Here is a 14315-nt window from a genome sequence, read left to right on the forward strand (position 1 = left end):
CATTTTGCTGTTTTCCAAACCACTGTTAGCTGACATATTTTGTGAAGACTGACCTTCAATTAGTGGCCGTAGCGAATCGAATTGCACCTTTTTAACTTAAAAAATCCTACTTATTTATTTAACTGTATTGACTCATTTATATATTTTTAAAAAACAAGATCACCGAAGTGTCAAATTAAAGCAGACAACCATTAAAAATAAACCAAGGCTCTCCGTGTCCAGGTGACATAATCTCATAACTATTCTTTGAGCATAGGCAATTTAACAAACCAACATGTATCGACTCTAGGTCTTGATTGGGGTCTGAGAACACTAATTAGACTTGCGTACGTCATTTATATATTTATGTTCACATATAATTATAGCCTGATTTATTACAGAAATTTATTTGTTTCATAGGCATATTTATTTCTTTACTTAATATTGACAAAACAGCATTCCATATGTATGATCCTTTACTATGATGTCCTGCAACACACTTATTATTCATGAATATTCCATATTTTTGGTGAGCCTTTTCAGGTAGTGCAACTGTGCTTGTACAGAATAACTGATAATAGTAAAAAAAATAATGTTTTGCATCCATGTCTGAAAATTCTGTATTTTAATGCTCAATTTTTAGAGAAATTCAAATTTCTGAATGTCATTTTTGATGCATATTGCCTGTATTTAAACCTCTTTTTTTCCTGTATAGTATCCAGGCCCAGCTGGACACAGAGGCAGAGGCCATGCGTGTGTCCCAGAGGGAGCTTCTGTCTGTGGAGGACACTGTCTATATGCCAGATAAGGATACTGAGCCTGTCAATCGCACACTTATCCAGAAGGCTGGCTTCCTCAACATTAGAAAGTAAGATTAATTGCACTCATTATGGCCCTATCTTAACTCTAAGGACACTTCCTATTCACGTAGCGTTCTTTGCTAGTCGATAGGTTAAGGGGTGTGTTGAGGAAAAAAATGCAGCTGACGAACACGCTTTGAATCTGTCCTCATTTTACCTTACGTGACAATTCTGTGATTTGTTAGGTAATTAAGTCTGATGAAATAGCGATGCAATTAGTATATAGTGGTTACCTTAAGTCTTGAATCTCAAAGTAACCAAACACAATCATACAAATGATTTTTGCTTCTCTTGCTAAAGTTTCTCAAGACACACATGAACACATTAAACAATAAGTCTGTCACAGCAGACTGTGTGGGTCAGGTAACATGTTGACAGTGTGCGCTGTCAGCTTATTGCAGAGTGGATGTATGAGAAGGGAAACTTCCTTAATGGCTTCAGGGGGTAGAACTGCAGCGTAGCCCGCAATGTGATTTAGTGAAATGTCAGAGCTGTCAAACTCTGTCTCTCGCTCATATACATCCAAAGTCTTTGACAAATGTCGGTGACACCAGAGAAAAGGTTTCCACAGAATGCCATTCTGTTTAATGACACACACCGCCAGCAGCCTGAAAACGCTTGTCAAATACTGAGTCCAGAGAACATTTGCTATTTCGAATGGTTTCTCAATATTAAGGGTCTTAGTCACCCACGGCAGCATGAGCCATTCACTTTGATATTAATCAAAAGAAATTTATCTGGGAATATTTTTCAAACAGAATGTTCAAGGGGAAGGCTCACAGATGAGCAATTAAAATGAGTCATACACATGTCGCTTTGTTGTGAAAGCGAGTGAGTCAGAGATAAATTACATTGTAGTTGTTTTGTTATATTTATGTTTATATGCAAAGACACTAATAGCCAAAACAAATTCAAAACGAAAACAAAACAGCTGTTCAAGGAAAGTACTGAAACAAGGGGAGGTCTTGGGGTGGCGGAAAAAGTCGATTCTTTGTAGGACTGCCCATGACAGTCAAAGATTGGCATTGTCAGTCAGAGACCACTCAGTCTACTGAGATTCTTCAAGTTGAGAGGAGGTTTTTTTGTGTGTTTTTGTCAGTCAGTGTGCAGTGTACTTCTGTGCTTCTGCAGACATTTTCATCCTGAGATGTAGCTGCAGGGTGATTGCTCCTCACTTTCACACTGCTTTCTGGGGCAGGCAGCTGCAGACCCAGGGTGAGTCTGAGTGAGATGGAAGCAACTGCCTGTAGGAAGAGAGGCTTTTCCCAGGCAGGCTCTGAAATAATGTCATCACCTTCTTCTGTTTTATATCTAGTGTCGGCACATTTGTTGCACATTTGTGATTCATCATTATTGTAGTTAGCATGCATTAGCTCCGAGGGCTAAATTGGCTTGTTTACTATATTACGTGAAGATCACTGTCTACCTGAATGTCTTGTAGAACCCTGTTCAAACTCTGCATGGAAAAAAAGAAACAACTAGTCAAATAATAGTTTTAACAGCCAAATCCAATTGGACTGACATAATTCTGAGTTGGGTACAGCCCTAATTCTCAGGTGCATGGCGATATGTCGAAGTATATTCAACATTATGATTGCCTGTAACAATTTTTGTGAGACCAGGCTGTACATTCCTCACTGCCGAACTATTTGGATTTTGAAACTTGAGGGATGTAAATATGTGTGTCATGTTTATCTTGCAAGCTAGACTGCTTCTTGAGATTTGAGGATGGCTGAGAAAATTATTTATTATTTATTTGTGAATAAGGACAGCTTTTTATGTTGACGAGTGATTCACAACATGCTGGCGTCTGTGTTAATTTACTACAAGGATGCTGCTACATGCCTACATTTTGCTTCTTTTCTTGTTGGTTCTTTGCAAAGCTGGGAAATATGTTGGCAAATGTAACCTTCCAGTTGAAGCATCTCTTCATCTGGGTCCAGACCTTGGAATCCACCCACTCCACCGAGTGTAAAGAGATGACAGTTATGTCTGATATCAAGCAACTCATCTCTTCTATTTGCTAATACTGTTGAATTATTAAAAGATAATGGAAATACATTCATTTTATATATATATATATATATATATATATATATATATATATATATTTTTTTTTTTTTTTTTTTTCAACAAGCATGGTATCATTTAGGATGACTGGTGGACAACATGTGGCAATTTTATTTCAGTTCAAGGTCTAANTTTTTTTTTTTTTTTTTTTTTTTTTTCAACAAGCATGGTATCATTTAGGATGACTGGTGGACAACATGTGGCAATTTTATTTCAGTTCAAGGTCTAAAAGCCCCTTTCCCACCAGACAAAAGACCCACTAACACCTGCTAACATCTGGCTTTATGTAATTGTAATGTAAGGTTACAATCACAGTTCACTCCCAGGACAAATGACTCTGCAGTAGTTGCGAGTATCAGCTCCGGTTCTGATCGGCTTCATTTGGCAGTGATAATACAATACTAATTTTAGCCCCTTTGCAAGTGCGATGCAATGATTTGCCACCCTGATACCATCCATCTCAAGCCAAACAGAGCTGAAAAATTGTTTGTCATTTAGGTGCCGCTAAGCTTGAGGGACTTGAAAGACTGGTTAAGTAAGAGATACAAAAAATATGTTTACAGACCATTTTTTTGGCCTGTCTGTGACGTCGAACATGATGCACAAGGGGCAAAAAAAAAGAAACAAAGACATACTTATCTGCTGCAGAATCCATATAAGTATAAATGGCTCTGGTTTAATTGCAGTGGGAAAGTGGTCTATTGCCTATTATCGCCTAAGTGTCGCCTTTAAAAACCCACATGTGCACTAATTTTGGTGGAAAAATAACCTCACTTTTGTTAAGTTAATCATTTTAAGTATTTTGCTTTTTTCCAATTCTAAATAAATGTATGCTTGTTGATTTTAGTTATAATATTTTTTTAAAAACTTGTACAAAAAGAGGGACATTTACTTGCTTCTTTTTGGACTCATTTGTAAGCCAGATGTGAGTGAGGAATTTTCTTCACATCCAGCCTTAAATCCTTGACATTCTTACTCTGTGTGTAGCCTTTGTCACTTAATAAACTTTCCATGATGCCACCATTAGGTTTTTTCAAAATCTCATCCTTAAGTGCTGACCTTTATCAACTCTCTTCTGTGCTCCTCCAGTAAAACAGGCCTAGTGACCACAGCCTGGGACCGACTGTACTTCTTCACCCAGGGAGGAAACCTCATGTGCCAGCCGCGTGGGGCAGTGGCGGGGGGCATGGTGCTGGACCTAGACAACAGTTCTGTCATGGCTGTGGAGTGTGAGGACAGACGCTACTGCTTTCAGATAACCTCTCCCACAGGCAAAACGTACGTTTACTTTTTCTACATATCCAACAATGAGAATAATGCACACGTGTGATATTGTTTGTATTTTATTTAATTCTCTCCATTGTCATAAATGCCTCCAGGTCAATGATTCTACAAGCCGAGAGCAAAAGGGAATATGAAGAAGTAAGTGTCAAAGAGGTCGTTCAAACAGCTGTGTTTAATCTTCATTATTGTTTTACGTCTTCATCCCAAAGACATCTGCTGCTGCAAGTATCAGTCACATAACAATGGAGGAGCTGTGGAGACTTACTGGTGTGGTTTTCATATTTGGTTTTGTGCTTGGACGCATCTGACTGGCCTGTCACAGCTGGTATCAGTCAAGTGAACTCAAGTGGCTCAAGTCTGAGTGAGAGGAAGTCTTGATGTGGATCTCTGTGTTTCTTTTTCAGTGGATTTGCACTGTGAACAACATCTCCAGACAGATCTACCTGACTGACAACCCAGAGGTAATGCACACTCCCACACAGTTCATATCCACTGTGCAGGTTAAAAAAGACACCACCTAAAGCAAATATCTAAGAATCAAAGGTCCAGTGTGTAGGATTTAGAGGGATATAGTGATAGAAATAGAATATAATAAGTATGTTTTCTTTAGTGTATAATCACCTGAAAATTAGAACCATTGTGTTTAAAGTTACCTTAGAACGAGCTGTTTACATCTACATAGGGAGCTGTCCTCGTCCATGAAGATCGCCATGTTCTTAAAGGACAAACCAAACACTGATAGGGCCATTCATGTTTTCCTGTCAGACACCATAATTAGCAGACCCTCGGAGACGAGCCAGAGAGCGCAGAAAAAAAGACTGATTTTTCTGATTTAATTCATCAGGTCTGTTTGTTTTGGAGAGGAGGAGACCTCTGCAGATAATTCGGCTCCTGGTAGAAACTCCCTGAACAATGAACATTAAAGGAACTCTTAGCGGGTGTTCATGCTTGGCACATGGAAGAAGATTCAGTGGGTTGAAATTGGCAATCCTCACAGCTAGATGACACTAAATTCTACACACTGCTCCTTTAAGCCCTTTTTCACCTTTTCCTTTAAACCCCCACTAATATCTGGTGTTAGTGGAAAATGTAGCAATAGCAAATATATTTCTATAGAACAATACATACATAGGGCAGCTCAGTGTGCTTTACATAGATAAAACAAAAGGCGCATCCATATATAAATGTAATTAAAAGAAAGCACAAACTACATAAAATAGTAATTAAAAACGATTTAATATAGTGAAAAGAAAAGTGATATTAAAAAAAAGTACAAAATGGTTTAAGAACATAATGGAAGTGACCTCAGTTTTGCTCAGGCCTGAGTCCCTCGATCTAGGTTTCTATTCTTTAAACATATCAGAGATGTAGTCCGGGCCTAAACTATCAGTGATTTTAAGACAAGTAGCAGCACATTAAAATCTAATCTGTAACTAACAAAGCCAGTGTGGAGATGTTAGAACTGAAGTAATGAGCTCCCTTCTCTTGGTCCTAGATAAAGCTTTAATAGCAGCATTCTGGGCAAGCTGGAACTGTTTAATGGTCCCTTTGGGAAGACCAGTTAAGACACCATTACAGTGGTTAATTGAACTGGAAATAAAAGCATGGATAAGCTTTTCTTGATCATTTTGGGACACCAAACCCCTCGATTCAGCTTCCATTCTCCAGGACAAATGACTTTGCAGTAGTTGCAGGTATTTATCAGCCCCAGCTTCGATTGGCAGTGATGGAAACATGACACCTAGGTGGATACACTCATTTTTACTTTTCCATCGCGACAGTCAGGACTTGTGCGACTCTTTGTCATCTCAGCCACATATTCCGTCTGTCTCGATCCAGGCAGTGCTCAAACATCTTTCCAACTTAGTTGGCGCTGAGTTTGAAAGAAAGACTGAATAAGTAACAGATATAAAATGAAGTAACCACTTTAACATTTTCACTGGCCTCCATGCTGCTTTCTGCTTTTAACTAACCCTGTTTTCTGGCATATTGATGACGTTGAATGTAACACCAGAAAAAACAGCAGAATGGCAATGAAAGGAATGCTTTTAATGTGTTTACCAGCATTTCAAAAACTGCATATATGTGCTAAGTTTGGTAGAAAAGGGGAATTAGAAACATTTCATTGATCATGGTTGTTGGACTATCACCCCTCTGTTGTGAGTTGATCAGGCAGTAAGAGTAATGTATTTGTTGTTCAACCACTTAAAATCAATAACGCATGTGAGGTATAAACTTTTTCTCTGCTAAAGAGACATAAAATATAATGGCGCTGTTCCAATGCTGTCATGTAGAACAGCCTCCCTCTTCTCTCTGAAGTGTCTCACAGCTGTTGTTCCCTTCTCTGCTTTTCAGTCCCATTCAATGTTTGCAGGAGGGTTGGCTCTATGAAAATGTTTATTCTTCAGATTCTTCAGAGACAAACAGACTATCGCTGTGTCTGCAATCACATATTTATTTTCCCTACATGATAATTACTTTGTGGTTTACCACAGAGTAAGTAATAATATGAGTTTTCAAACACTAATCTGACAGGTGTAGTGTTGCATAACTTCAAATCACATACTTGTCATCTTAGCATTTTTAGTAAATAGTTGTGTATCTGTTCACACTATTGAAACTACTGCATATTCTCTGTTCCATCGTGGGAACTTCTGATGGTGCTGCATGTAATTCAGGCAGCAGCTGGGAGGTAAATTTAGTGCACCAAGCAGCAAATGGAGAATAATTTTGGATTCAGCTTATTTAGTTTATCTCGTTGTGAAAGTTGTCGATGTGGAAAATTTGCCCTCATTCTCTCCCAGTGTGGGTGTTTCGGCAAAACAGCATGGACTCACCCTCATTTGTATGCAAGCAAATACCTGGTTAGTTATTTGTATTCTGTTGCCACTTCGGTCTCTCATTTCTTCTTTTTGTGACCGCTGTTTATCGTTTATTGGGAAAAAAATTGAGCGTTCTCGTTGTTGTTGCCACTAATAAGATTCAAACAACACAATGCAGAGACGAAACTCCAACACAGCACTCCAATAAATCCTTGAATTGTAATATCCTATATCATAAATGACAGTTTTATTTTTTTAATTTTAAGCATGGATTATAAATTGACTATTTGGGTTTTAGATTATGAAATATTTTACAATTATATTTCAATTTACAGTACAATTAAATGATTAAATCCAAGTACTATGAGTGTAGCACTACTTTTTTGTACCATTAGATACACTAATATATTTCATAGTACTGGCTGTATTTAGCAAAAATGACTATTTTTCTCCCCAAATACAACACTTGATGGTGTACACCTGTATCCAGAAATGACTATAAACACTTAGTTTAGACCTTAAATCATTTTCTTTACCTGAAAGAAACTCAGAAACCAGAAACAATTAAAGCTATTTTTAAAGGATTATTCCTGGTGAATAGACCCTTCTCATTGGTTCACAGAGCAAAGATAAGATTGAGATAATGTAGAGAATTGGTGAGAGATAAGAGAAAAAGTTAGAACTTGGTAATGTTTTAAACATTTCAGACATATTTACACACTATTTTGGTTTTATAAATGACTCGCCTGCTGTTACAGAGATACTGCAATGTCCTTGTGTCCCTGTTAGGCTGTGGCCATTCGACTGAACCAGACGGCCATCCAGGCAGTGACCCCGATCACCAGCTTTGAGAAGAGACCAGAGGGCTCGCCCAACCCTGACAGGTCAGGCATGCTGCTTGTCATAACACTACAAACTGCATCCTCCCCTGAAGTTTATAATTAAATGCTTTTACAGCCGCAAGTCTTCATAACTTTAAAAACTTAGAATTAAGCAGCACTGTCCTTTTGATCCATTTGTGACATGCATTGTTTTGGATTGGGCTCTTAATGTCAGTATTTATTGTTAAAACTAGTTTGTCTGTGTGTGTGTGCAACACTGTAAACACGACATCTTCCTCTGCATGAATTCGTTCTTGGTGTGTATACAGAGATTGTGAATTTAAAATAATGGAGAAACAAAATGTCAGCCTATAATTACTGAGGATGATAATCATTAAACGGAAAGAGAGTCTGCATTTTGTCTCTTTTCCACTAAAACTGACAGTTTGCAACAAGCGATCACTTGTCCATTCGCCAAACCGCTTCCCCGAACAACAACTGTCCAATTACATTTTAGCAACCGTAACTAGGCATGTCAGGACTGTCAAGCTTTCTCGGCCTGTTGAAGCTCTCCTCCTGGGGCTCTAATTGGACCAATGCTCCTTATATAAATATTTGGGAAATTGGTTTCTTTCTCAGTGTTCCCAAAACCAAAAAGATGAGAGCTCAAGTGTGAGGAATAGAAAAAAAATTGTGTTTGTCTGCTCCAATGTAAGATGCACATGTTAGCATGCCTGGCAAACTAGCTTATTTCTGAGCATACATGGTAGTTTAACCCAACTTCAAAGACCCTTGAACATTTCATACCAGATTACTTGGTAGGGTTGCATATTACATGCCTATATGTACACTGAAAGCATTATTGGTTGGTGTAAAGGGCAAATTTGCGATGTGATGGAGGACAAAACATACAGTCCATCCATTATGCAAAAATGCACTCTATAGTTTTCATCACAAATTTCCCTGTAGAGGAATACAGGTTTGATCCCCTATCATTTACATTGGAGTTGAGCTGGAAAGGGATCTCAGTGTGAACAGGAGAAACAATTACCTCTTTTGTATTATATTGTGTTATGAGGTGAGTTCAATAGTTTTTTAACCTGGACCCTGTTTGCCCATGTTTTTGTGTCTAAGTAAAGAATGGGAGCACCATTTTTTGAAACCGATCCAGCATTGAGCAAAAGAGCAGCAGCCAGCAGCTTCAAAACATGTTGCAATACGATCAACAAAGGGATTGTTCATCCGTCAATGTACATCCACTGTAGGACCTTGTTTTTGCCCCCGACAGGCTCAGATTATTATTCTAAGTTTCTGATAACATCACGGAAAGGATCCCTGCAGTGGTAAACTTTTCATTAAAGAGCAATGTACTTTTTGTGTACCAGAAACAGCCCTGAAATCGCTATTGTCAAACCTACAAGACATAATTTAAATAAACAGCAACTTTAGCATGTTCAGAGCTAGTTTATTTTCACATCTAACTAGGTGAATTAAGGGTTTATTTCGATCAAAGCAGGTTAATGTTGGAACAGTAGAAAGACGAACCAAGACGGCTTTTGTCAGTTTTGTTTTGTTTCCGTTGACTTTGAATGAAGTACAGTTTACAATGATAAAATTACTGTCTATTTAAATGAAGTCTGGAGGGATTGGCAATAGCGACGTTTGGCTGTTTCTAGATAACAAAAAGCACTTTTAGTGGACGTACATAAAGGTGTGAACATGCACTAAATGGTTACGTTACAGCCTGTTTTGCTGCTGCCGGCTCGCTCAATACTGGACTTCATTGTCATTTGTTCTAATAAGTTACTTAGACACAAGAACATAGGAAAAAATGGTCCTGGATGAAAAATACTGAACTTATCCTTTAAGACTGACTGTAAGACATGGACTTGTCGTTTAAGTTTAGTAGTGGACATATTTGGGTTTACTTGACTTATTCATTATGACTCATTTTCATTCTGTGTGTCTCATTCCTGCAGAGCGAAACCAGGAGGTGTAAATGCTGTCAGTGGTGGTTCTCAGAAGTCAGGGGCTGCTACGGAGCCAGAAGACTTGATAGCCCCTGGGACACCCATTCAGTTCGACATCATGCTGCCAGCCTCCGAGTTTCAGGACCAGAACAGGGCTGGAGGGAGGTGAGGGAACAACTGGCAGGAAGTTTGTGTGGATGCGTGTTTGTGAGAGATGGGCAGGAACGACTGGTACTGATGCATGATGATGCTAATTTCCTGAAAGTTGGCCACGTTGTGGTTATTATACAATTTCCAGGAAGCTGAATGCTTCTTAATGGTTCAATGCAGGGGTCTAATTGTTTTTTGCTGGTCTGTGTGCTCCCTTCCTGGCAGACGCACAAATCCTTTTGGAGAAACAGACGATGACTGTTCAACAGAAAGTGACGGTAAAAATCTTCCCCAATGCAGCTTACAGTCTACATTCTTTGTGTCAAGGGCTGTTTGAGTTCAGCTTAACCTCGCTGTGTGTGCCTGTGTACCTTTTATTCTCCTACATGAGTGCTCCCATGCTTCTTTTTTAATGTTTATGCTTCCGACTTGTTTGTGTTTGTGTGTGGGTGATGTGTGTATGTTTCCGCAGACTCCCTCCTGCAGCAAGTATTCGCTGTGCGCTTCCAGGGCTCAATGGCGGTGCGCTGTGGCAACAATCAGGAGGTGATCTATGAGGCCATGAGGCAGGTGCTGGCTGCCCGAGCCATCCACAACATCTTCAGGACCACCGAATCCCACCTCATGGTCACCAGCAGTAGTCTCAGGTAGAATTTATCACATATTTTTGAACTGTGACATGAATACCACCTCAGACAGAAAAAACTGATTTGACCTCAGCATGTAGAGATGGTGACGCACTCAGAAATTCCCTTGATAGTAAATAATTGCATGAAAATATTACTTGAGAATAGAGTCCGAAATGAATGCCCAAGCAAAGTTAGCTTGCACTGCACATTTATTTAGTGTTTTTTGTCAAATTACTTCCAAACATCACTCTTATGCATGGTTAAAATTCTGCCTGTCAGGTTAGATCGAGTAAAGTCGTAAAAACGTTCAATGTTGTCTGCAGCTGCGCTGATCTATCATTTTTGCTACAAGGGTCTGTGCAGATATTCATTGATAGCAGTGACATCACTGAATCCCATCCAAAAAATGTGAACTTTTAATATAGAACAGGGTGAATTTATTTATATTCATTTACAAGAAAAATACAAACAAAATGCCTTTACCCAACTCAAGTGCTATAGTACTCATGCTGATCCCTAATATAGATAGAAAACGCCCAAGCAGATGCTTCAGTTATTGTTGTCTGCCCAGAATGCTGACAGACGTTAAACTACAACATTCACCTGCTATGGTGCAAAACATTCTACCTTTTGATAGTCATGTGCCAAAGGCATGGAGAAAAAAGATGTTCTATTCAAAGCGCAGTGTATGTTTTCTCAGCAGTCTTTTTGGTCCTCTTCCTCTGTGCAGAAACAGTAATCCTATAATATTCTTGTAATATTTCAATGGTTTAAACATTCCACACAGCTTCACAATCTTTTTCTGCTATCAGTTAGGAATTAATTTCATTTTGGTTCAAATCTGTCTTTGTGATAACCTTGTTTTACCCTCAATCACAGCTGTATCGTCCTGAAATCCTGTAGCCTCCCACACTGTACAACACAACAGGAAAATTATCTTTAAAACATGTCTTACAGTTAAAACTGTCTTATTAATAGTATTGAAGTTTATCTTACTTCGTCTAGTTTTATGTCTTTGTGCACAAGCAGTGGCATTGTGAAAGCCTGAACTATAAAATCCAACTCGTCTTTATAAGTGGTTGTGCATGGGTTTGCACGATTGTGTGCATGTCATTACTAGTGAGCACCTAGGGGCGGGTGCTGAAACCCGGTATTAAACGAGCCCCGAGGCCAAATTAGACTGTAGTATTTATCGGTACTTTATAGCTTTTGGTTTAATTCATTATCATCCTTCAGCCTCTCATCTGCGCTCTGTGCCAGGGCTGACCTCCTCAGCACACACACACACACACACACACATACACACGGCCATAGAGTCAGTGAACAGCAGAGACGCCACGTTGGAAACAAAGTGAAAATAACTAAAAACAATTACTAAAGTTGACGGCAATTACGCTTGCTACTGCAAGTGCAGTTAAACCTTCGTAAGTAAAAAGCCAATACTTTATCAATACATATGTTCAGCAAGCATTTTTTTTAAGTTAATATATTTTTTAAAAAGCAATTATTTAGAAATGAAAACGAACCGACGAGAGAATCAATAAAGTGCAAAACCCATAAGGAGTACGGATAAGAGAAGTAGTATCAATAAAATCTTAACAAAAGCCATCCCTAAGAGTGCAGCTGGAAAAGTTGATGTGCTATATATCTGCTTTACTAACTGAAGACAAAGCGAAGACCTCGAAGCAAGAATCTTTTTCTTTTGGCGCACTACCAAGCAGAAAAATCTGCAACATACAACTCTTTTGTACACTGCTCGGCTTATCCAACAAAAACATGTAATGTCGAGCTGCTGTATAACCCATGATTGATTTTTTTTTTTTTTTTAATTTGTTAGGCTTTACCTTTTGTAAGCAATGTTCAAGCATAAGACTACAGGGGGAAAAAAACTGATGGATCCAAAGTCAAGGCTGTGTCAGTGGTGTTTCATTTTCTTGTAAAAGTCTCTATTTTGTCTTCACAATAGGTTGATTGACCCTCAGACTCAAGTCACAAGAATAAGCGTAAGTATGAGAAAAGATCAAGTCAGTATTTATCCAGACTCACTTTTCATTAACAGATTGAGGTTCAGCCGTGCCTAGGGTTGCAAAATAGGAGAATATAGAATCTTTAAGATGAAAACTTTCTATGGGAATTCATGGAATAAAATGAATATGCAGGAATTATGTTCTTTGGCTTTTTTAACCATGTCATATGCAGACATAATTGATTCATTTGACAAATAAATCCATTAATTTGTCAAATACATAGTGTGAAATGTTCCTTGTGAGGATTTGGCTAACTTAGCTAGCAAGTTCACTAATGGGGAAAGGTACTTTGAAAATTTGAGCCAGCAATTTGAAGTAATTTATGAAATAAAATGTTTTAAAATAAAGATTGAATGTAAATAAATAAATTAAACTCCTCAGTTAGCATGCTCAGTGAAGCTACATCCCACATGGTAACAATTAGCTAGCAAAAACTAGCAGAATGTGTAACATTATAAACTGAATTTTGCTTTAGGCTACTATCTGCTAATTAACTGAAACAAAAAAATAGATATATTTAAAGCATTAATATAATCAAAATGTGCATGAAAGCATGTTGTCCTTTGGCTCAGGTGTTGCAGTAGTGTTAGCAATAGTGTGGGCTGTATTGATGATGAGAGGAAATACTTTGAATGCAGAGAGTTGTGGTTTTACTGAATTCCTATTAAATGGGATGTGATGGAAGAGTGCGCTGTTGAATGCAGAGCATGGTTACAATTCAATTAAATGTGCATACATTTTACCAAAACATGCCAGTACACCTAATATTGATTTTTATGCATATTTTTTCCCCTTCATAAGTTCACTTTTTAAAGATTCTTATATTGAAATTGTGCAAAATATCGCTTAGCTTAAAATTTCCATAAATTTACCAATCTGTTGCAACCCTAGTCATGTCTGTACTATGATCCAGCTCCTGCCACAATTTTAAAAATCTTTATTCTCTCCCTGTCACTTCTTTCATTTCTCAGTTCCAACTCGGAGAAGTGTGTCAGTTTGCAGCCCACCAAGAGAATGGGAGGCTGATGGGGTTCGTGGTCGAGGGCAGAGACTGGAGTGATGGAGATGAGGAGGGAGAGCCCTCATTTAGCGCCTTCGTCTTTGAGAGCAACACAGAGGGCGAAAAGGTTAATACACCAAACATGGCGGGTTTTTTTGTACTTTTTTGACATACCATACTGTGACTACTTTATGACATACTATCCTATGACCTTTTTTGCATTTTAATGACATACTGTACTTTGACTTTTTTTTTGGCTTTTTTTTTACAGTACAATACTATGATTTTTTTTTTTGCATTTTTATGACATACTATACTATGACCTTTTTTTGCACTTTTTTTGACATGCTGTACTGTAAAAAATTTTTTGCACTTTTTTTGACATACTATACTATATTTTATGACTTACTATACTATGACCTTTTTTTGCATTTTTACGACATACAGTACTATGACTGTTTTTTGCATTTTTAAGACATATTATACTGACTATTTAGACTTTTTTTTTTGCACTTTTTGATATACTATAGTATGACTACTTTATGACATATTATCCCATGACCTTTTTTTTTGCATTTTTGTGACATACTATACTATGAATCTTTTATGACATCATATACAATGACTTTTTTTTTTATTTTTGCATTTTTTGACATACTATACTATGACTTTTTTTGCATTTTTGTGACATACTATACTATGA

General features: G+C 37.9%; 1 protein-coding gene across 1 annotated transcript in view; it reads left to right on the top strand.

Moving 5' to 3' along the window:
• Positions 1 to 14315, top strand: part of appl2 (adaptor protein, phosphotyrosine interaction, PH domain and leucine zipper containing 2) — a 39240-nt gene that overhangs the window by 11901 nt on the left and 13024 nt on the right. Inside the window, exons 10-19 of the mRNA XM_050072767.1 lie at positions 695 to 847; positions 3999 to 4187; positions 4289 to 4331; positions 4598 to 4654; positions 7805 to 7899; positions 9816 to 9971; positions 10182 to 10234; positions 10429 to 10603; positions 12552 to 12588; positions 13584 to 13739. Coding sequence (XP_049928724.1) covers positions 695 to 847; positions 3999 to 4187; positions 4289 to 4331; positions 4598 to 4654; positions 7805 to 7899; positions 9816 to 9971; positions 10182 to 10234; positions 10429 to 10603; positions 12552 to 12588; positions 13584 to 13739 — 1114 coding nt within the window. The remainder of the gene's footprint in view (positions 1 to 694; positions 848 to 3998; positions 4188 to 4288; positions 4332 to 4597; positions 4655 to 7804; positions 7900 to 9815; positions 9972 to 10181; positions 10235 to 10428; positions 10604 to 12551; positions 12589 to 13583; positions 13740 to 14315) is intronic.

Source organism: Epinephelus moara, chromosome 20 (assembly GCF_006386435.1).
Source record: "Epinephelus moara isolate mb chromosome 20, YSFRI_EMoa_1.0, whole genome shotgun sequence".
Classification (NCBI taxonomy): Eukaryota; Metazoa; Chordata; class Actinopteri; order Perciformes; family Serranidae; genus Epinephelus; species Epinephelus moara.